This window comes from Oncorhynchus mykiss, chromosome 23 (assembly GCF_013265735.2).
Source record: "Oncorhynchus mykiss isolate Arlee chromosome 23, USDA_OmykA_1.1, whole genome shotgun sequence".
NCBI lineage: Eukaryota > Metazoa > Chordata > Actinopteri > Salmoniformes > Salmonidae > Oncorhynchus > Oncorhynchus mykiss.
The window spans coordinates 30,629,769-30,653,767 of NC_048587.1; the positions used below are offsets into that span (position 1 = coordinate 30,629,769).

General features: G+C 45.3%; 1 protein-coding gene across 1 annotated transcript in view; it reads left to right on the forward strand.

Moving 5' to 3' along the window:
• Window positions 1-23,999, forward strand: part of LOC110502560 (inactive phospholipase D5-like) — a 74,438-nt gene that overhangs the window by 44,873 nt on the left and 5,566 nt on the right. The window contains exons 3-6 of the mRNA XM_021580679.2: window positions 17,985-18,177; window positions 21,593-21,701; window positions 22,735-22,859; window positions 23,791-23,988. Coding sequence (XP_021436354.1) covers window positions 17,985-18,177; window positions 21,593-21,701; window positions 22,735-22,859; window positions 23,791-23,988 — 625 coding nt within the window. The remainder of the gene's footprint in view (window positions 1-17,984; window positions 18,178-21,592; window positions 21,702-22,734; window positions 22,860-23,790; window positions 23,989-23,999) is intronic.

A 23,999-nucleotide genomic window follows, 5' to 3' on the forward strand; every position in this document is an offset into this window, starting at 1 on the left:
GCTCTGGCTGCTCCATGCTGACTGGCGGCTCTGGCTGCTCCATGCCGACTGGCGGCCCTGGCTGCTCCATGCCGACTGGCGGCCCTGGCTGCTCCATGCCGACTGGCGGCCCTGGCTGCTCCATGCCGACTGGCGGCCCTGGCTGCTCCATGCCGACTGGTGACCCTGGCTGCTCCATGCCGACTGGCGGACCTGGCTGCTCCATGCAGACTGGCTGCCCTGGCGGCTCCATGCAGACTGGCGGCCCTGAAGGCTCCTTGCAGACTGGCAGCCCTGGCGGCTCCTTGCAGACTGGCAGCTCTGGCGGCTCCTTGCAGACTGGCAGCTCTGGCGGCTCCTTGCAGACTGGCAGCTCTGGCGGCTCCTTGCAGACTGGCAGCTCTGGCGGCTCCTTGCAGACTGGCAGCTCTGGCGGCTCCTTGCAGACTGGCAGCTCTGGCGGCTCCTTGCAGACTGGCAGCTCTGGCGGCTCCTTGCAGACTGGCAGCTCTGGCGGCTCCTTGCAGACTGGCAGCTCTGGCGGCTCCTTGCAGACTGGCAGCTCTGGCGGCTCCTTGCAGACTGGCAGCTCTGGCGGCTCCTTGCAGGCTGGCAGCTCTGGCGGCTCCTTGCAGACTGGCAGCTCTGGCGGCATCCTGCAGACTGGCAGCTCTGGCGGCTCCTTGCAGACTGGTAGCTCTGGCGGCTCCTTGCAGACTGGCAGCTCTGGCGGCTCCTTGCAGACTGGCAGCTCTGGCGGCTCCTTGCAGACTGGCAGCTCTGGCGGCTCCTTGCAGACTGGCAGCTCTATGCAGACTGGCAGCTCCTTGCAGACTGGCAGCTCCTTGCAGACTGGCAGCTCCTTGCAGACTGGCAGCTCCTTGCAGACTGGCAGCTCCTTGCAGACTGGCAGTTCTGAACAGGCGGGAGACTCCGGCAGCGCTGTAGAGGCGGAAGGCTCTGGCAGCGCTAAACAGGCGAGAGACTCCGGCAGCGCTGAAGAGGAGGAAGGCTCTGGCAGCGCTGGACAGGCGAGGCGCACTGTAGGCCTGATGCGTGGTGCTGGCACTGGTGGTACTGGGCCGAGGACACGCACAGGAAGCCTGGTGCGGGGAGCTGCTACCGGAGGGCTGGGGTGTGGAGGTGGTACTGTGTAGACCGGACCGTGCAGGCGCACTGGAGCTCTTGAGCACCGAGCCTGCCCAACCTTACCCGGTTGAATGGTCCCGGTCGCCCTGCCAGTGCGGCGAAGTGGAATAGCCTGCACTGGGCTATGCAGGCGAACCGGAGACACCGTGCGCAAGGCTGGTGCCATGTAAGCCGGCCCAAGGAAACGCACTGGGGACCAGATGCGTAGAGCCGGCTTTATGGCACTTGGCTCGATGCTCACTCTAGCCCGGCCGATACACGGAGCTGGAATGTACCGCGCCGGGCTATGCACCCGCACTGGAGACACCGTGCGCACCACAGCATAACACGGTGCCTGCCCGGTCTCTCTAGCCCCCCGGTAAACACAGGGAGTTTGCCCAGGTCGCCTACCTGGCGTAGCCATACTCCCTGTTAGCCCCCCTACCAATACATTTTTGGGCTGCCTCTCGGGCTTCCTTGCCAGCCGTGTTCCCTCATATCGCCGGCTCCTCTCTCCGGCTGCCTCTGCTCTCCTAGCTGCCTCCACCTGTTCCCATGGAAGGCGATCCTTTTCCGCCAGGATCTCCTCCCATGTGTAGCAACCCTTGCCGTCCAACACATCATCCCAAGTCCATTCCTCTTTGCGCCGCTGTTGCTGTTGCCCGTCACCACGCCGCTTGGTCCTGTTGTGGTGGGTGATTCTGTAACGGTTTTCTAGGTGTGAAGGAGAGTCGGACCAAAATGCGGCGTGGCTATTGAGATTCATGTTTAATGAAAAAAGACACTAAACACAAACACTACCAAAACAATAAACATAACGAAAACCGAAACAGCCTATACTTGTGTAAACTAACACCAAACAAGGACATCAAGACACTAAGGACAATCACCCACGAAACACCCAAAGAATATGGCTGCCTAAATATGGTTCCCAATCAGAGACAACGATAAACACCTGCCTCTGATTGAGAACCACTTCAGACAGCCATAGACTTCACTAGAACACCCCACTTGTCAGGTGCGTGAATGAGGACCCAAAAGCGAATTAACAAACAGAGTTTCTTTAATGATGAACACACGTGGGCTCAGATGGACAGGTAGATTCCGACAGGACAGGACAAGGTTGCAGCAAACACGATGATAGTCTGGTTCAGGCATGAGACACACAAACAAGAATCCGACAAAGACAGGAGCAGAAACAGAGAGAGATATAGGGACCTAATCAGAGGGAAAAAGGGAACAGGTGGGAAAAGGGGTGAATAAGGTAGTCAGAGAAGACAAGGAACAGCTGGGGGAAAGAGGGACAGAAACGGTAACCTAGTACGACCAGCAGAGGGAGACAGGGTGAAAGGAAAGGACAGAAAGACACAACATGACAATACATGACAGTACCCCCCCACTCACCGAGCGCCTCCTGGCGCACTCGAGGAGGAAACCTGGCGGCAACGGAGGAAATCCTCGATCAGCGCACGGTCCAGCACGTCCCGAGAGGGAACCCAACTCCTCTCCTCAGGACCGTACCCCTCCCAATCTACGAGGTACTGGTGACCACGGCCCCGAGGACGCATGTCCAAAATCCTACGGACCCTGTAGATGGGTGCGCCCTCGACAAGGATGGGGGGGGGGGGAAGACGAGCGGGGGCGCGAAGAACGGGCTTGATACAGGAGACATGGAAGACCGGGTGGACGCGACGAAGGTATCGCGGAAGAAGAAGTCGAACTGCGACAGGATTAATGACCCGAGAAATACGGAACGGACCAATGAACCGCGGGGTCAACTTGCGAGAAGCCGTCTTAAGGGGAAGGTTCTGAGTGGAGAGCCAAACTCTCTGACCGCGACAATATCTAGGACTCTTAGTTCTACGCTTATTAGCAGCCCTCACAGTCTGCGTCCTATAACGGCAAAGTGCAGACCTGACCCTCTTCCAGGTGCGCTCGCAACGTTGGACAAAAGCCTGAGCGGAGGGGACGCTGGACTCGGCGAACTGAGATGAGAACAGCGGAGGCTGGTACCCGAGGCTACTCTGAAAAGGAGATAGCCCGGTCGCAGACGAAGGAAGCGAGTTGTGGGCGTATTCTGCCCAGGGGAGCTGTTCTGACCAAGACGCAGGGTTGCGAAAAGAAAGACTGCGTAAGATGCGACCAATAGTCTGATTGGCCCGTTCTGCTTGACCGTTAGACTGGGGGTGAAAGCCGGAAGAGAGACTGACGGAAGCCCCAATCAAACGGCAAAACTCCCTCCAAAATTGAGACGTGAATTGCGGACCTCTGTCCGAAACGACGTCTGACGGAAGGCCATGAATTCTGAAAACATTCTCGATGATGATTTGTGCCGTCTCTTTAGCAGAAGGAAGCTTAGCAAGGGGAATGAAATGAGCCGCCTTAGAGAACCTATCGACAACCGTAAGAATAACAGTCTTCCCCGCTGACGAAGGCAGTCCGGTGACAAAATCTAAGGCGATGTGAGACCACGGTCGAGAGGGAATGGGAAGCGGCCTGAGACGGCCGGCAGGAGGGGAGTTACCGGACTTAGTCTGCGCGCAGACCGAACAAGCAGCCACGAAACGACGCGTGTCATGCTCCCGGGTGGGCCACCAAAAACGCTGGCGAATGGAAGCAAGCGTACCCCGAACGCCAGGGTGGCCGGCTAACTTGGCAGAGTGAGCCCACTGAAGAACGGCCAGACGAGTAGGAACGGGAACGAAAAGAAGGTTCCTAGGACAAGCGCGCGGCGACGGAGTGTGAGTGAGCGCTTGCTTTACCTGCCTCTCAATTCCCCAGTCAACCCGACAACACGCCCCTCAGGGAGAATCCCCTCGGGGTCAGTGGAGGCTACTGAAGAACTGAAGAGACGAGATAAAGCATCAGGCTTGGTGTTCTTAGAGCCCGGACGATAAGAAATCACGAACTCGAAACGAGCGAAAAACAGCGCCCAACGCGCCTGACGCGCATTAAGTCGTTTGGCAGAACGGATGTACTCAAGGTTCCTATGGTCAGTCCAAACGACAAAAGGAACGGTCGCCCCCTCCAACCACTGTCGCCATTCGCCTAGGGCTAACCGGATGGCGAGCAGTTCGCGGTTTCCCACATCATAGTTACGTTCCGACGGCGACAGGCGATGAGAAAAATACGCGCATGGGTGGACCTTGTCGTCAGAGAGGGAGCGCTGAGAAAGAATGGCTCCCACGCCCACCTCTGACGCATCAACCTCGACAACGAACTGTCTAGAGACGACAGGTGTAACAAGGATAGGAGCGGATGTAAAACGATTCTTGAGGAGATCAAAAGCTCCCTGGGCGGAAACGGACCACTTAAAGCACGTCTTGACAGAAGTAAGGGCTGTGAGAGGAGCTGCCACCTGACCGAAATTACGGATGAAACGACGATAGAAGTTCGCGAAGCCGAGAAAGCGCTGCAGCTCGACGCGTGACTTAGGGGCGGGCCAATCAATGACAGCTTGGACCTTAGCGGGATCCATCTTAATGCCTTCAGCGGAAATAACAGAACCGAGAAATGTGACGGAGGAGGCATGAAAAGTGCACTTCTCAGCCTTCACAAAAAGACAATTCTCTAAAAGGCGCTGGAGGACACGTCGAACGTGCTGAACATGAATCTGGAGTGACGGTGAAAAAATCAGGATATCGTCAAGGTAAACGAAAACAAAGATGTTCAGCATGTCTCTCAGGACATCATTGACTAATGCCTGAAAGACAGCTGGAGCGTTAGCGAGGCCGAAAGGAAGAACCCGGTATTCAAAGTGCCCTAACGGAGTGTTAAACGCCGTCTTCCACTCGTCCCCCTCCCTGATGCGCACGAGATGGTAAGCGTTACGAAGGTCCAACTTAGTGAAAAACCTGGCTCCCTGCAGGATCTCGAAGGCTGAAGACATAAGAGGAAGCGGATAACGATTCTTCACTGTTATGTCATTCAGCCCTCGATAATCTATGCAGGGGCGCAGAGACCCGTCCTTCTTCTTGACAAAAAAAAACCCCGCTCCGGCGGGAGAGGAGGAGGGGACTATGGTACCGGCGTCAAGAGCTACAGACAAATAATCCTCGAGAGCCTTACGTTCGGGAGCCGACAGAGAGTATAGTCTACCCCGGGGGGGAGTGGTTCCCGGAAGGAGATCAATACTACAATCATACGACCGGTGTGGAGGAAGAGAGGTGGCCCTGGACCGACTGAACACCGTGCGCAGATCGTGATATTCCTCCGGCACCCCTGTCAAATCACCAGGCTCCTCCTGTGAAGAAGAGACAGAGGAAACAGGAGGGATAGCAGACATTAAACATTTCACATGACAAGAGACGTTCCAGGAGAGGATAGAATTACTAGACCAATTAATGGAAGGATTATGACAAACTAGCCAGGGATGGCCCAAAACAACAGGTGTAAAAGGTGAACGAAAAATTAAAAAAGAAATGGTTTCGCTATGATTACCAGAAACAGTGAGGGTTAAAGGTAGCGTCTCACGCTGAATCCTGGGGAGAGGACTACCATCCAGGGCGAACAAGGCCGTGGACTCCCTTAACTGTCTGAGAGGAATGTCATGTTCCCGAGCCCAGGTCTCGTCCATAAAACAGCCCTCCGCCCCAGAGTCTATTAAGGCACTGCAGGAAGCTGACGAACCGGTCCAGCGTAGATGGACCGACAAGGTAGTGCAGGATCTTGAAGAAGAGACAGGAGTAGTAGCGCTCACCAGTAGCCCTCCGCTTACTGATGAGCTCTGGCTTTTACTGGACATGAAGTGACAAAATGACCAGCAGAACCGCAATAGAGACAGAGGCGGTTGGTGATTCTCCGTTCCCTCTCCTTAGTCGAGATGCGGATACCTCCCAGCTGCATAGGCTCAGCTCCCGAGCCGGCAGAGGAAGATGGTAGTGATGCGGAGAGGGGGGCAACGGAGAACGCGAGCTCCTTTCCACGAGCTCGGTGACGAAGATCAACCCGTCGCTCAATGCGAATAGCGAGTTCAATCAAGGAATCCACGCTGGAAGGAACCTCCCGGGAGAGAATCTCATCCTTTACCTCTGCGCGGAGACCCTCCAGAAGACGAGCGAGCAAAGCCGGCTCGTTCCAGCCACTGGAGGCAGCAAGAGTGCGAAACTCAATAGAGTAGTCTGTTATGGATCGATTGCCTTGACATAGGGAAGACAGGGCCCTGGAAGCCTCCTCCCCAAAAACAGATCGATCAAAAACCCGTATCATCTCCTCCTTAAAGTCCTGATACTGGTTAGTACACTCAGCCCTTGCCTCCCAGATTGCCGTGCCCCACTCACGAGCCCGTCCAGTAAGGAGAGATATGACGTAGGCGACACGAGCAGTGCTCCTGGCGTAAGTGTTGGGCTGGAGAGAAAACACAATATCACACTGGGTGAGGAACGAGCGGCATTCAGTGGGCTCCCCAGAGTAACACGGCGGGTTATTGATTCTGGGCTCCGGAGATTCGAAAGCCCTGGAAGTGGCCGGTGGATCGAGGCGGAGATGGTGAACCTGTTCTGTGAGGTTGGAGACTTGGGTGGCCAGGGTCTCAACGGCATGTCGAGCAGCAGACAATTCCTGCTCGTGTCTGCCTAGCATCGCTCCCTGGATCTCGACGGCTGAGTGGAGAGGATCCGAAGTCGCTGGGTCCATTCTTGGTCGGATTCTTCTGTCAGGTGCGTGAATGAGGACCCAAAAGCGAATTAACAAACAGAGTTTCTTTAATGATGAACACACGTGGGCTCAGATGGACAGGTAGATTCCGACAGGACAGGACAAGGTTGCAGCAAACACGATGATAGTCTGGTTCAGGCATGAGACACACAAACAAGAATCCGACAAAGACAGGAGCAGAAACAGAGAGAGATATAGGGACCTAATCAGAGGGAAAAAGGGAACAGGTGGGAAAAGGGGTGAATGAGGTAGTCAGAGAAGACAAGGAACAGCTGGGGGAAAGAGGGACAGAAACGGTAACCTAGTACGACCAGCAGAGGGAGACAGGGTGAAAGGAAAGGACAGAAAGACACAACATGACAATACATGACACCACTAAGCTACAAACCCAACACACCACATACAAAAACCCATGCCACACCCTGGCCTGACCAAATAAATGAAAATAAACACAAAATACTTCGACCAGGGCGTGACAAGGTGTATCAAACCATTCATGCCTAACATCAACTAATGCATTATAATGATGATATTCTTCCTTACCACTTTAGGTTCATCTAAAGATTTCTTTGATGACAACATTATAGATAGCCACTAAGATGTGATTCTATTGTGCATTCCTCTATATGTCTAATTGCTGGTATTGAATGTCTGTTGACGAGGTACATATTGATCCAAGGCTGTGTAGTGGCAGGCTTGAAACCAAATACTGTAGTTTCCGGATGGTGATGGATCTAGAAAATCCTTACACGGGTATTATTTTACTGGAAAACCTTTGATGAGAATATATCTATGAAATCCACTGCTCCTGATACTGCAGTTGGTTAACTATACTGTTGTGGAACCTTTATTGTGATAACATAATATGTTTGAATCTTATTTAAAATTTTTATTCTGGCTGTTGGGAGAGGAGCAAAGGTTCATGGGCAATGTTCCCTATAAGCTGCGTGTGTGCGTGGGTGCATAGCTCCCCGGGACTGCCGTGCAGAAGACACATCAACCCGCACTGAGAAGTACAGTTGAACTTTACTCAACTTTCTAGTTTTCCCCTTTAGTTAACACTATCAACGTTTCCCTATACTGTGGAAGTTGTGATCGAATCAACACAATATTAGTCACTTTCAATGCAACATCCCGAAACAAAACAAATTATGCTAGATTTAGTATGCAAAACTAACTATGCAAGATATTTTATTGTAGGCAGAGTGCATTGGAGTAGGATTCAATTGCACTGACAGGCAAGACTCAGGCCCATACTCTACACAGACCGGTGTGGCATAACCAATCAGAGCTGCAGTAGACCTACAGTATATACAAATAGACCCTTGCCATATATGGATCTGTGCCATTAACTTTGAACTGTTTATGACTATGACTACTGACTATGTTTATGGCATGAGTGGCTGCGAGTAGATGCACTAGTTTTGAGATCAAAGCGAGAGCTGCATGTAGCCACATGAGCACATTTGTTCATATTATTTTCTAGTAGGTGAGTTATTAGCCCAGTAATAGCTCATTTCTAGTCATCAATGGGGGAGTGGTTGCTTGTTACAAGAGCACACAACGTGTGTATTTCTAGCCATATTTGAAAAGCAAGTCAGATAAAGAGCTTTTTTTGTCTTAAAGGGGCAGTGTTTAAGCTAAGTAGGCAATAGGCAGAGGGTAACACAAGTTGTCTGATTCTCTGTAGTAAAGGTGTGCAGTGATGTAAAGTAATTAAGTAAAAATACTTCAATGTGCTACTTAAGTAGTTTTTGGGGGTATCTGTACTTTACTATTTTTTATTTTTACTTCGCTACATTCCTAAAGAAAATAATGTACTTTTTACTCCATACATGTTCCCTGACACCCAAAAGTACCCTTTACATTTTGACATGAAAATGGTCCAATTCACACGCTTATCAAGATAACTTCCCTAGTCGCCTCTACTGCCTCTGATCTGGAGGACTCACTAAACACAAATGCTTTGTTTGTAAATTATGTCTGAGTGTGCCCCTTGCTATCCGTAAAAAAATATATTAAAAAATTGGTGCCGTCTGCTTTGCTTTAATATAAGGAATTAGAACTGGTTTATACTTTTATTTTTACTTTTGATTCTTAAGTACATTTTAGAAATTCCATTTAAGTATATTTAAAACCAAATATTGTTTTACTTTTACTCAAGTAGTATTTTACTGGGTGACTTTCACTTTTACTTGAGTCATTTTCTATTAAGGTATCTTTACTTTTACTCAAGTATGACAATTGAGTACCTTTTCCACCACTGATGGTAATAGTAATAAATTGTATTTTGTAAAGTGGTTTCTTGTATCAAACAACACATGTTTAGTCACCTCCTTGTCTGAAGGACAAGTGGATAAACAGGTTCATCTCAAGTCCTGCATGTTTTTGTCAAAAGTTTCATTGAATGTAGATCTACATTGAACACCACACATTGGCTACTACTGTTGGCTGAATGATAGAAAAAGCTATTTCCATGTTAAAATGTTATAAGATGCATTTTCTCCATTGTTTTTGGTGGTAAGCCACTCTGATAGGCCTACATTAGGATCAAATAGCCACAGTAGCCTACTCAGCCACTGTTATAACTGTAACTTAAAGCATGTACAGCTTCAGTTTTCACAGTAAATGTGCACCAGAAGTTCCACCGACTTTTCACAATGTTCAAGTTTGCGCTCAGCAGACCTGGAATTTGCTCAGTGCCCCAAAAGATTTGAGGGAACATTGTTCATGGATAACAAATACTTGAGTTTGGAGTGAAAGTAGGAGCCATGCTCTTGCTCATGTTATAATTTTGTCCCGTATAAGTTGTGCAGTACTCTGACATTAAACATCAAGTCTAACACGGAAGTCGCAGTAGTCTGGCTAACACCTCACTTTGAAAGTCTAGAATGGCTCTTCGATGTTGTCAGCATAATGCATAGATAATTAAGGGGTCTGTGCTGGTTGGCCCTCCTGTGTCTTTCTCACTCAAACACCCACACACACAGCTACAGTACACAGCCCCAGAGTACTGCCCCCTTCCATACATTGGTTGGATTTTCAAATCCAAACAACGAGAGAACTCAACCCCTGAGGATATTTTTCTACATTTGCGAGAACCAATCAAACGCATTGCACAATTTCTGAGAGAATATTGCATTAACAAACAGCCTCCTTTCCAGACCAGTGTGTCACAACTCGCAGTTCTCCCTGCCCTGTGAGTCACCTGGGTTACGTCAGCCAGGCTAAAGTCGCAGTGTCCCTAGTTTACATTGTTATCGGCCTTACAAATTAGTGGCAGCTGGTGATTCATTCAAGAAGAATGAGAGTTTACGAACTCCATGCTGGATTGTGGATTTTAATTAAATAGCTAGCTAGCTCAGTGAGTATTGCCATGAGTACTATGGACAATGCTTTATGCACTCAATGCTTTTTCCAATTGGTAGTTACAGTCTTGTCCCATCGCTGCAACTCCCTTATGGACACAGAAGAGGCAAAGGTTGAGAGCCATCCATTATCCAAAACACAACCCTGCCAAGCCACACTGCTCGCTTAACCCAGAAGCCAGCCCCACCAATGTATAGGAGGAAACACATACAACTGTAAGTATGCTTGCACCCGGCCCTCTACAGGAGTCGTTAGAGCACAATGGGACAAGGACATCCCGGCCGGCCAAACCCTCCCCTAACCCGGACGACGCTGGCTGCGACACAGCCCTGGATCGAACCTGGGTCTGTAGTGATGCCTCAACTTGTAACGGCTTTCTTGTGGTGAAGTAGAGGCGGACCAAAATGCAGCGTGGTGGTTATTCATGTTCTTTAATGAAGGAACTATACATGAATAAACTAACAAAACAATAAATGTGCGAAAACCTAAACAGTCCTATCTGGTGCAAACACAGAGACAGGAACAATCACCCACAAACACACAGTGAAACCCAGGCTACCTAAGTATGATTCTCAATCAGAGACAACTAATGACACCTGCCTCTGATTGAGAACCATACTAGGCCGAAACATAGAAATACCCAAAACATAGAAAAACAAACATAGACTGCCCACCCCAACTCACGCCCTGACCATACTAAATAATGACAAAACAAAGGAAATAAAGGTCAGAACGTGACACAACTACTGAAATGCAGTGCCTTAGACCACTGCGTCACCCGGGAGGCCTGCACTCAATACTTTTAACATTGGTCAGACTGACTACCTAAAACAACTTGGGACCGGTATAATTAAAAATATACTGTATATATATATTGTACAATTTCAATTGGGATTTTTCTTCAGCTCTCCACAAGGTATTTATGCTAGCTAGCCAGCTCTACTAGCTTGTTAGCCGGTTAGTTAGCTTAGGCAAAGACAGTATGAAGTAGGCAGAAACTGCTTCTCTGATAGAAATCGCTATTTGGCTAGCTAAGCTCATGTGCAGAAATGTCCTCGGGTCTAACGGTTATCTCGTGCCTAACTCAACCACTGAGGATTTTTTTTTACATTTGAGAGAACCAATCAAACCCATTGTACAGTTTCTGAGAGAATATTACATATTGAATAGTCTTGAAAGGGAAAGATGCACACCCCTAGTAAGTTAGTGTAGCCAGCTATCTAAACTTGAAGTAATCATGGTCAGCAGTAGTGAAAAGTATTTTACCAACTTGATGCACTCACCCATGTAGTAGACAAACTTCAGTCAGAGGTAGCCTTTCTGACACACACTAACTTAAATAGAAACACTAATGTTCATTCCCTTGAGCACCCCTCTAGATCTGCCTCACACAGGACAACTCCCCTGTGTGAGCGTGCCAGGGCTGATCGCTGCGGGACGTGCCACCACAGGAGGTTGGTTGCACCTTAATTTGGGAGGGTGGGCTCGTGGTAATGGCTGGAGCAGAATAGGTGGAATGTTATCAAATACATCAAATACATAGTTTGATGCCATTCCATTCGCTATGCTCCAGCCATTCTTATGAGCCGTTCTCCCCTCAGCAGCCTCCCCTAGGAGCTACAGCCATCGCCACCAAGAGGTTTACCCAGTCGACAAGTTCTACCCGAAAAGACGACCGCCATCACCTAGCCCGTACGACAGCCATGGCGGGCATTTCACCAGCTGCAGCACATGTGACAGGCAAAGTCACAGAGGAGAGCAGACTTCGAAACACCACTCTCCAACACCATCGTGTACACGCCATGCACACACACTTTGTAGAGACAAAGGTAAACAAACTGTAGCTGGAGATGACAGCTGATCTTCAACTGCCGGTCCTGTGGCCAAACAATGAAAAAGCGAACAATGTCAAATGCTACTGTGCAGATCCACACAGTCATGCTGTCCCCCACTGGACTTTGGGCAGTCCATATTACCGGGGCACAGGCTGGTTACATTGTCTGACAATTTCAGAGACTTTGGTGTGAAGTACACAAATACAAATATACAAAAAGACTGAAAGACAAAGCAAGCACTTATGTTCTCTGTTGTAACGTGACTATAGAAATGAAGCTACATTGTTCACAAATTTTACAGTTTTCTACATTGCTGTTCTGAAACATGGACGTTTCTTTTCCTACGGTAAGAGTACTGTGGGACCTTTATTGTGACAGCATAATGTGTGGGAATCTTATTTTGAAATGTTATTCTGGCTCTTGGAAGAGGAGCAAAAGTTCATGGGTAATTCTTCCATGGAAGAAGGAACCACACTCTTGTCTAGTTTTTTTTACATTTACATCATTTAGCAGACACGCTTATCCAGAGTGACTTCCAGTATTTATTTTTTGGGGGGAGTGCATACTGCTCCCCTGTGGGAATCAAACCCACAACCCTGGCGTTGCAAGCGGCATGCTCTATCAACTGAGCCACATGGGATCTTGTCACGTATAAATTGTGTAGCACTCTGACATTAAACATTGAGTCTAACGCTGAAGTCGCAGTGTCCCTGGTTAACATTCTTATCACTGACCTTACACTATGTTTATGTACTTCATACATGACATTATACATGTAAGTCCCCACATAAATATTATTTTCAAGTCATATAGGGGATAATGAATCAAGGGGCATAAGCACAGTTTGTCAAACTTGTATTTTTGGCTACTGAGTACCAGTGCAATCAGTCTCGTAGGCAGTCGGTCTATGCACCCAGTGCCCTATAAATTAATGATCTGTTTATTTTTTTCTGGCACACCTTCAGTCGGTAGCATCCAAGACACTCTACCTTGGTCATGTACTATACAGTAACCAGACAGTCTCAAAGTTCTGCCAGTATCTGGAGTGTGAATGAATGAATTGTCTAAGCCACAGCAGTATTATAACTCAACGAAACCCCAGGGTCAGGCCCAGGCTGTGATATTCTTACTTTTTATTTTTAGGAATTTATCCCCAAATATTTATCCCCTGTATTTGAGTTATTTCTCAGCAATATATCAGAGACACTTCTAATTGCTTTACAATAATGCATAATAACAATGGCTTTTTATGACTTTTATAACATAGGCATGTCTAGTCATTCATCATGCAGTTCCTTCAGAAAGTATTCAAAGCCCTTGACTTTTTCCACATTTTGTTGTGTTAAAGCCTGAATTAAAAATGGATTAAATTGAGATTGAGTGTAACTGGCCTAAACACAATACCCCATAACGTCAAAGTGTAATTATGTTTATTTTTATTTTGAAATGTATTAAATAAAAATGAAAAGCTGAAATGTCTTGAATCAATAAGTAGTCAACCCCTTTGTTATATCAAGTATATAAGTTCAGGAGTAAACATGTGCTTAAAAAGTCACATACTACGTTGTATAGACTCACTCTGTGTGCAATAATAGTGTTTAACATGATTTTTGAATAACTAATCTCTGTACCCCACACATACCTTATCTGTAAGGTCCCTCAGTCGAGCAGTGAATTTCAAACACAGATTCAACTACAAAGACCAGGGATGTTTTCCAATGCCTCGCAAAGAAGGGCACCTATTGGTGGATGGGTAAAAAATAAGAAAGCAGACATTGAATATTCCCTTGAGCATGGTGAAGTTATTAATTACACTTTGGATGGTGTAGATCAATACACCCAGTCACTACAACTACAAAGGTACAGGTGTCCTTCCTAACTCAGTTGCCGGAGAGGAAGGAAACCACTCAGGGATTTCACCATGAGGCCAGAGTTTAATTGCAGTGATAAGAGGGAACTGAGGATGGATCAACAACATTGTAGTTACTCCACAATACTAACCTAAATGACAGAGTGAAAAGAAGGAAGCCTGTACAGAATACAAATATTCCAAAACATGCATCCTGTTTACAATAAGGCACTAAAGAAAAACTGCAACAAATGTGGCAAAGAAATTAACAGTATGTCCTGAAATCAAAGTGTTATGTTTGGGGTAAATCTAACACATTACTGAATACCATTCTTCATAATTTCAAGCATGGTGGTGGCTGCATCATGTTATGGGTATGCTTGTCATCGGCACGAACTAGGGATTTTTTAGGATAAAAAGAAATGGAATGGAGCTAAGCACAGGCAAAATCTTAGAAGAAAACCTGATTCTCTGCTTTCCAATAAACACAGGGAGACAAATTCACCTTTCAGCAGGACATTGACTTAAAACACAAGGTCAAATATACACTGGAGTTGCTTACCAAGATGACATTGAATGTCCCTGAGTGGCCTAGTTATAGTGTTGACTTAAATGAGATTGAAAATCTATGGGAAGACATGAAAATGGCTGTCTAGCGATGATCAACAACCAATTTGTCAGAGCTTGAAGAATTTTTTAAATAATAATGTTCTGGGAAAATCTTAGTGACTTTCCCAGAAAGACTCAAAGCTGGAATAGCAGCCAAAGGTGATTCTAAGATGTATTCACTCAGGGGTGTGAATACTTATGTAAATGAGATATTTCTGTATTTCTAAAAACATGCTTTCACTTTGTCATTATGAGGTATTGTCAGTAAATGGGTGAGAAAAAAATAAATGTAATCCATTTTGATGTCACACTGTAACAACACAATATGTGCTATAAGTCAGGCGTTATGAATACTTTCTGAAGGCACTATAAATGGGTAACATTCACAGAGCCCTGGATGCTACTATCAAAATAGCTTTTACCATTTCACATGGCAGTCTGCTCCAGTCTGCTCCAGCAAAAACAGTTTTTTAGACATTATTTACCAAAGTATTCAGACACTTTGCTATGAGACTCAAAATTGAGCTCAGGTGCATCCTGTTTCCATTGTTCATCCTTGATGTTTCTACAACTTCATTGGAGTCCATCTGTGGTAACTTCAATTGATTGGACATGATTTGGCAAGGCACACGCCTGTCTATATAAGGTCCCACAGTTGACAGTGCATATCAGAGCAAAAACCCAAGCCATGAGGTCGAAGGAATTGTCCGTAGTGCTCCGAGACAGGATTGCGTTGAGGCACAGATCTGGGGAAGGGTACCGAAAACTTTCAGCAGCATTGAAGGTCCCCAAGAACACAGTGGCCTCCATCATTCTTCAATGGAAGCAGTTTGGCACCACCAAGACTCTTCCTAGAGCTGGCCGCCCAGCCAAACTGAGCAATCGGGGTAGAAGGGCCTTGCTCAAGGAGGTGACCAAGAACCCGATGGACACTCTGACAGAGCTCCAGAGTTCCACTGTGGAGATGGGAGAACCTTCCAGAAGGACAACCATCTCTGCAGCACTCCACCAATCAGGCCTTTATTTTAGAGTGGCCAGATGGAAGCAACTCCTCAGTAAAAGGCACATGACAGCCCACTTTCTGTTTGCCAAAAGGAACCTAAAGGACTCTGACCATGAGAAACAAGATTCTCTGGTCTGATGAAACCAAGATTGAACTCTTTGGCCTGAATGCCAAGCGTCATGTCTGGTGGAAACCTGGCACTATCTCTACGATGAAGCATGGTGGTGGCAGCAACTCAACAAATACAGGTGTGCCAAACATGTAGCGTCATACCTAAGAAGACTCAAGGCTGTAATCGCTGCCAAAGATGCTTCAACAAAGTACTGAGTAAAGGGTCTGAATACTTATGTAAATGTAGTTTTTAAGTTTGTTATTTTTTGTGAATTTGCAACCATTTCTAAAAAACAGTTTTTGTTTGTCACTATGGGGTCTCCATTTTAGAATAAGGCTGTAACATAAAATGTGAAAAAAGTCAATGGGTCTGAATACTTTCCGGATGCACTGTACGTGAATTATGGATCCTCCACCTGCAGTCCAAATAACACACATGGCTGCACATTGGGATTTCACCTAAGTGTGGGGTAATTCGCACTGACTGTGAATAAATCAATGGACTGCCTTAGTGCAGAAACAAATGTTCTTCCTATTCTCATTTTACACAAACCTACTTGCTGTCTACAGGCATATAGAATCCCCATGCATGATTTTCTGAGGGAAATGGGTTGTGTTTATTGTTTTTAGTAAGATTACGTGTTACCCTTCGCTGGTTTTCCATTTCCCTGCTTTTTTCATTATGAGATGATTATTATGAGCTATTTGGTGTGGTGCTCCTTTCGTATTTCTAATTCTAATGGTAAATAATGCATGGAGTGATAATGCATGCTATTTTCAGTGTTTGTTTATTGCATGTTATTGCATTTGGTAATACATGTTTTAGAGATTGAAAGCTAGCAGAATAATCTACAATACTTTGTTGATCCTGACCTAAATCAATCCAAGTTAATTTCACATACATTTATTTGACTGCCATGCTCTTTGGGATATGTAGTGCTTTCATTATGGAACATTTGAACAGCTTATCCTTCTTTTACCATATTCCTCATCTTTCTCCAACATCCTGACCTGAATAAAGTGGTTAGTCAGTAAGTCAATGTTTCTGTCTCATCACCTGTCAGTTTGGTTTTGCAGCACTGACAATATTCCATCAGCTTGCTGAATCAACCAGGGCCAGGAAATGAATTGTTGTCTGCGTTCACCATTCACTGCTTTCACCCCATTACTGCTTTATATGATTTACTGTGTTTCCCTCCAATATTGAACCAATTCCCAGCATGAAGAATATGTGCTCAGCATTGGATCGGTATGAATCAATGACCTGGCAAGATAAAGCAGGAGCCATTCAGGCTTGATATAGCATGCAGTGTGTCTAAAGTACTCAGCCTGACACATTAAATCCAATATGTTTACCTGCCGGGCAAGAATGGGGTTTTAAACATTAAGGACAGCAGGGAACAATTCTCTGTCACCCAAATGGCAAGAAACCTGGACTGAACTTTCTTGGAAAATGTGGCACATTCTTGGAAGATTGTGTTAAATTAGCTATGAGCAATTAGTTATGATGTTTTTGTGGCATAAGCACACAGTTTGACGTGCATTGTGCTGCCTATGCATATTCAAATAGATACTTCGGTGTCGGTTAGGACTGTGTTGCGTGTTTGTTGTCAGGTTTCCTTTTTCACTAAGGCCTGGATAAATTACTGGAGACACAATAGAAACAAGTACATAAAGTGTTTCTGAAATGTATCGGGTGGTGTAAAGAAAAAACTACGACCTGGGTTCAAATTCTTTCAAATACTTTAACTGTAATTAATTAAGCTTGACTGGTGCAATGGAACTAATGGAATACTCCCAAAACTGCAAACCCTGCCCATCCAAGCAGACTGAATCTACTGCTTGAAGTATTTCAAAGAAAACAAGTACTATTTCAACCCAGGCTTGATGACTGACTATTGGTCTTCGGACTTCGCTGGCTGGGTATAGACATCTTTTTGCCATTAACGTTTCATTTCCATTACATTTATGATACTAAAATTCACTTTACTTGAAAGCATATGGGGAGAATGATGCCCTTGAAAATGTATTAAATTTCATTATGAGCTCTGCCATTGTGTTCCTGTTAGAAGGCAGTTCAGCCACTCTTCTATTCACCCCTAAAATCTATCTCGGTGATAATGCCCAGACGGAAGGTGTTCTCAATCTAAAACATAGTGCAGGAGGTAGTCATAGGTGAAAGTCAATGAACATGACCTAATTTTACAACATCCCAAGGCAGCTGCACAAGTTACAGGTGATTCTGTGGCTAATACAGACGGACATAATTGGCTCTTGAAGACTCAAACTACACATCAATGTGCTGTAAATTCATCTGTTAGAAAGAACATTTTGGGGGCTTATTTAATGAAACTTCTCTGGCTTTCAGGTCTTTTTCATTACAAACCTGAAAAACAGCCATTTGTCTTTATTACATGGGATGATTTTCACTCTTTTACAATCACAGGGTAGTGCTTGTGGAGAATATTCCAGAAGATGTCACCTTCTCTGAGAATAGTACGGCCCACCTCACCCTCTCTGCTGGGCTGCATAGCCTACTGGACCTGGCCGTGGCTGGTCGTTCTGTGGAGATTGTGTCACCACAATGGAACCTGAACTCCTCTGACAATGAATCAAGCTTCCTACCATCTTCTAGGCAGGTAAGCACAACAACCAACCAGGTAGCCCCCCAGGCCAAGTGAGGCATTAGCAGGGGTGGATTGGACATCTGGCAATTCTGGCAAGTGCCAGATGTCCGGACAATTTTTTTCTTGGGTAAGCTGGTCAAAATTTAAAATAAATATGTTCATATAAACAGTATGAAAATAAAACAATGAAAAATGTGACATGGCAGCCCATGGGCCTGTTAAGTAAAAAAATAAAGATTTTTGCACAATTTCTCTGTTATCCTAATCTATAATGAGCCTTTGGCTGAACAGTTGGCTGAGGTCACGCAAACGCACATTCAAAGTCAAACGAGTCACCAGCAAAAATACCCACTTCGACCCAGTCATTAGTTAGACAGCCAAGATCATGGACCGTAGAAAACGGAAAGGGTGCCTATAAATGTAGAAAGAGCACATTCTACATTGTAATTTCACTCAAAAAATCATATTTTTGGGCCATCTAAAACCATGATTTGGTCAAACATGAATCCTGTAATGAAAGTGTCTGCCCTGCCCCTGCGCCCTCTCTGGGGCCTGCTGCTGTTCATGGGTTGCATGTTTCGTCACAATATTGTTTTGAACGATCGTTTTGGACTGATGCCCAACTGAGCATGGGCATCAGAATGAATACATGGCTACTAGCAGTGGGTATTATATTTATCTAATATATTTGTATTTAGTTAGAGATCTAGTTAATGTGTTGAACCACACATTTTATTTGCATATGATATTAGTTAGTGCACATAAAGATGTATGTAATTCATCTCTATTAAACCTGAAAAAAAATCCTATTTTTACATTAAAATATAGCAACTATAGTCTAATTGTCAATTGTCTTGCCATTCACTGGTACGTGGGTTATCACACCTAGCCATAATGCTTACTTTACGTTGCAGTTTTACTAATGGTCTTTTTCTAGTCAGCAAAACCAGATGCTCATAACTGTTGACCTAGAATACAAATGACATATTTTCCCCTTATTCCACCTGCTTTGACTTGCTTTCTATGATAAGCTTCAAAGATCAGCCAGTGAAAATCTCCCTTTAAAACCTTCATATTCTGTTAACTAATACCCAAATAATGTTGTTGACTCATCCTATACTTGTATTTGTGGTCAATGCATACATCGGAGAGAAAAAAATCAAAAATATCCCCACCTCAATCTTTTATCTCAAACAGACCGTTTAAAAAATGCTAGTTGTATGATGTCATCCTCCTGAGGGGGATGAACTGGCCAATCAGCAGTCTAGAGCAGGATGAGCTGGTCAATCAGCAGTCTACACGTGTGAATATTTATAATGACCGGTATACGCCTACACCATTCTGTTGTTTGGGGAACGCAGCACCATTCCAACACAGAAAAGCTGATTTTTAACATGCTTAATTAAAAACATTTGGAAATAAAAAAAAATAATTTATTGTAAATAAGTAGAGGTCCTATTTCATAGAAATCTGGAAACACTGGGCAGTTACTTTAAGCCCAGTCTTATCCATACCTCACACATTGTATGTATAGACATACTGCAGGCTAGGTATGTCCTCTTTCTGCCAGAATGTGCCATTAGTAGTCCTAGGTTGCAGGCAAAGCTGAGCCCATCCACTGTGTTGGCACACAGGCAGACTCCAAAACAGCTGACAGCCATTAGCATCCAAACAGCCCTGCTTATACTGAGGTTAAACTTACACTTGGGTTTGGCTAAAATGTCAGCCTTGAGTTTTGGACAGCCCCTTGTATCTACCCACTGGTGTTTAGTTAAACTGAACAAAAATATAAATGCAACATGCAACAATTTCAAAGATTTTACTGAGTTACAGTTCATAGAAGGACATCTGTCAATTGAAATACATTAATTGGGCCCTAATCTATGGATTTTACATGATTGGGAATATGCATCTGTTCGTCACCAATGTCTTTTAAAAAAGGTAGGAGCGTGGATCAGAAATCCAGTCAGTATCTGGTGTGACCACAATTTGCCTCATGCAGCGCAACAAATCTCCTTTGCATAGAGTTGATCACACTGTTGATTTTGGCATGTGGAAAGTTGTCCCACTCCTCTTCAATGGCTGTGTGAAGTTGTTGGATATTGGCGGAAACTGGAACACGCTGTTGTACATGTCGATCTAGAGCATCCCAAACAGGCTCAATGGGTGACATGTCTGGTGAGTATGCAGGCCATGGAGGAAATGGGACATTTTCAGCTTCCAGGAATTATGTACAGATCCTTGTGACATGGGGCCATGCATTATGATGCATGACAATGGGCCTCAAGATCTCGCCACGGTATCTCTATGCATTCAAATTGCCATAGATAAAATGCAATTGTGTTCTTTGTCTATAGCTTCAGTTTGCCCATACTATAACCCCACCGCCACCATGGGGGCACTCTGTTCACAACATTGACATCAGCAAGCCGCTCGCCCACACGACCCCATACACGCTGTCTGCCATCTACCAGGTATAGTTGAAACCAAGATTCATCTGTGAAGAGCACTCTTCTCCAGCATGCCAGTGGCCATCGAAGGTGAGCATTTGCCCACTGAAGTCGGTTACGACTTACGAACTGCAGTCAAGTCAAGACTCTGGTGAGGACGATGGGCACACACATGAGCTTCCCTGAGGCAGTTTCTGACAGTTTGTGCTGAAATTCTTCAGTTGTGCAAACCCACAGTTTCATCAGCTGTCCGTGTGTCTGGTCTCAGACAATCCCGCAAGTGTAGAAGCCGGATATGGAGGTCCTGGGCTGGCGTAGTTACATGTGGTCTGCAGTTGTGAGGACGGTTGGACTTACTGCCAAATTCTCTGAAACGACTTTGGAGGCAGTTCATGGTAGAGAAATGAACATTCAATTCTCTGTCAACAGCTCTGCTGGACATTCCTGCAGTCAGTTTGTTCAGTGTAATTAGTGTCATGCCTAATTGCTCGCCTTGGCAGTTTGACCCGAAAAGGTGCCTCCAGGCTATGCAAAACGAATCGCTTTAGCCTGCAGCAATTTCCTGTGCTCCACTGAAATGTAACCCCAGTTTAAAAATGGACAGGGGACCTGAAAGTGTAACATGTTATTTCAGAGCATGGCTATGCTTTATGCTACCTGAATGTGTATACTCATGTGTAGGGGTATATCCCTGAATGTGTATACTCATGTGTAGGGGTATATCCCTGAATGTGTATACTCATGTGTAGGGGTATATCCCTGAATGTGTATACTCATGTGTAGGGGTATATCCCTGAATGTGTATACTCATGTGTAGGGGTATATCCATGAATGACGATTCGGAGGATTGGACACTGCCCGTATGTAATTTTCCTACCATGTTAGGAATTTTCTAAACATCCCTTATAAAACACATCCAGTACACACCAGAATGGGATGACCTATAGTGATGCTATTGATTGTGTTCTTGCTTACAGGGTCAGGCTATGCTGCAAAGACTGCAGGGGCTGAAGAAGAAGGGAATCAATTTGAAGATAGCTAGTGGAATGATCGACTCTGTAGAGCTCAAGAGCCTCTCTCGTCTGAGTGAGTCATGTTGTAACCCACATCAACAGAGTTACAGCTACATTTACTTTCCACATACAGTACCAGTCAAAAGTTTGGACAAACCAACTCATTCAAGGATTTTTCTTTATTTTGACTATTTTCTTAATTTGTTTGAGCCAATCAGTTGTGCTGTGACAAGGTAGGGGTGGTATACAGACGATAGCCCTATTTGGTAAGAGACCAAGTCCATATTATGGCAAGAACAGCTCAAATAAGCAAAGAAAAACGACAGTCCATCATTACTTTAAGACATTAAGGTCAGTCAATCCGAAAAATGTCAAGAACTTTTAAAGTTTCTTCAAGTGCAGTCCCAAAAACCATCAAGCGCTGATGATGAAACTTGCTCTCATGAGGACCGCCACAGGAAAGGAAGACCCAGAGTTACCTCTGCTGCAGAGGATGTGTTGCTGCATCAGATGACCTGGCCTCCACAATCACCTGACCTCAACTCAATTGAGATGGTTTTGGATGAGTTGGACCGCAGCATGAAGGGAAAGCATTCAACACGTGCTCAGCATATGTGGGAACTCCTTCAAGACTGTTGGAAAAGCATTCCATGTGAAGCTGGTTGAGATAATCACTAGACTGTGCAAAGCTGTTATCAAGGCAAAGGGTGGCTATTTTGAAGAATATCAAATATAAAATATATTTTGATTTGTTTTACACTTTTTTGGTTACTACATGATTCAAATGTGTTATTTCATAGTTTTTATGTTTTCACTATTATTCTACAATGTAGAAAATAGTACAAATAAAGAAAAACCCTTGAATAAGTAGATGTGTCCAAACTTTAACTTGTACTGTATATTGCCACTTTTTATAGAAAATAATGTGTATATCATTACTATTGATAGTGGAAATTACTTTTATTGCAGCGCATTCATATGGTCTTGGCACTTACCTCGAGGAGGGATGTTACATCATGGCTCCCATCTTACACACAATACTAACATACATCAAATGTTGAGATTTCTATCTCCGTCATTTTCTGTGTCTTATCCCACCTGTGTAGGTGAGGTGCACTACATTAACATGACTGCCCTGACCAAAGGCTTCCTGCACTCTTCTTTCTGGGTGGTGGACAGGAAGCACATCTACATCGGCAGTGCCACCATGGACTGGCGATCACTGTCCACGGTATCTTAGTATATTCACTACATTATTTCACCTAGTGTACCTGTGTATATTTCTGTAACATTTTTACCCAATTCAATGAGACCACCTATGAGTACACCTCATCTTGACTATGTTCCATACCTTGATTACGTAAACCCTTTTACCAACCAATTGTGTACACTGTTTGATTTTTAGTTCTGATATTTGACAGGTATGTTGAGGCCACTGTGTACAGCTCTCTTCTCTGGTGATTTGTCCCATGACTCAGCAATAAATATTTATTCAAACACTGCTATTTACCCTAGGAGAACAGCATACATTAATTGGCTCAGGTTGCACAAGCATACTGAATAGGAAACAAATGCAACCTTATAGTTGGCAGAAAACTGAATTAATTGAGTAGGGACAAAAAGGAAATGTGGACATTCTTTCATGTGCTGCTCAAAGCTGGAAAAGTACAACGGTTCATTAAAGTGTGACCCCATTCATTGTACCTAGCCTGTCTATCTTTAGCACTTCTCTGAAATAAACCCTTGCTTGAAAAGGGCATCACTTGAAAAACCCAGTTGTGAGAGTGGATAGGAGAGGCCTGGTGATTGGATGTGCCTGGAGGACTATTTGCCTTGTCCAGGGCCAGAAGAGGGTAGGGGAGGATGGGAGGGGTCAGGGCTGAAGAGGCTAGAAGCACTGAGCTGTGGAGGGGAGACAAGAACAAGGGAGAAGGGTAAATGGAAGTGTGGGGAGTAGGAGATGGAAGGAGAGGACAGAGTGGGAATGGAAGTAAAGGAGAAAGGGGGAAGGGAGAAGAAGAGGAGATGGGTGGAGAAAGGGGGAAGGGAGAAGAAGAGGAGATGGGTGGAGAAAGGGGGAAGGGAGAAGAAGAGGAGATGGGTGGAGAAAGGGTCAAGTTGGGTGTGGGTGAAGTTCCTGTTGTTGCTTTGTTGTCTCTTAGATGAAAGAACTGGGGATCATCATCTACAACTGTAGTTGTCTGGCACTGGACCTGCACAGGGTATTCAACCTCTACTGGCAGCTGCAGTATAAGGACTTTGTACCGTCCATCTGGTCCAAGAGGCTGAGTGCCCTGTGGAACAAAGATGAAAACCTCCCACTTCTCTTCAACAACACCAAGGCTGAGGTCTTTCTCTCTGTGAGTGACAT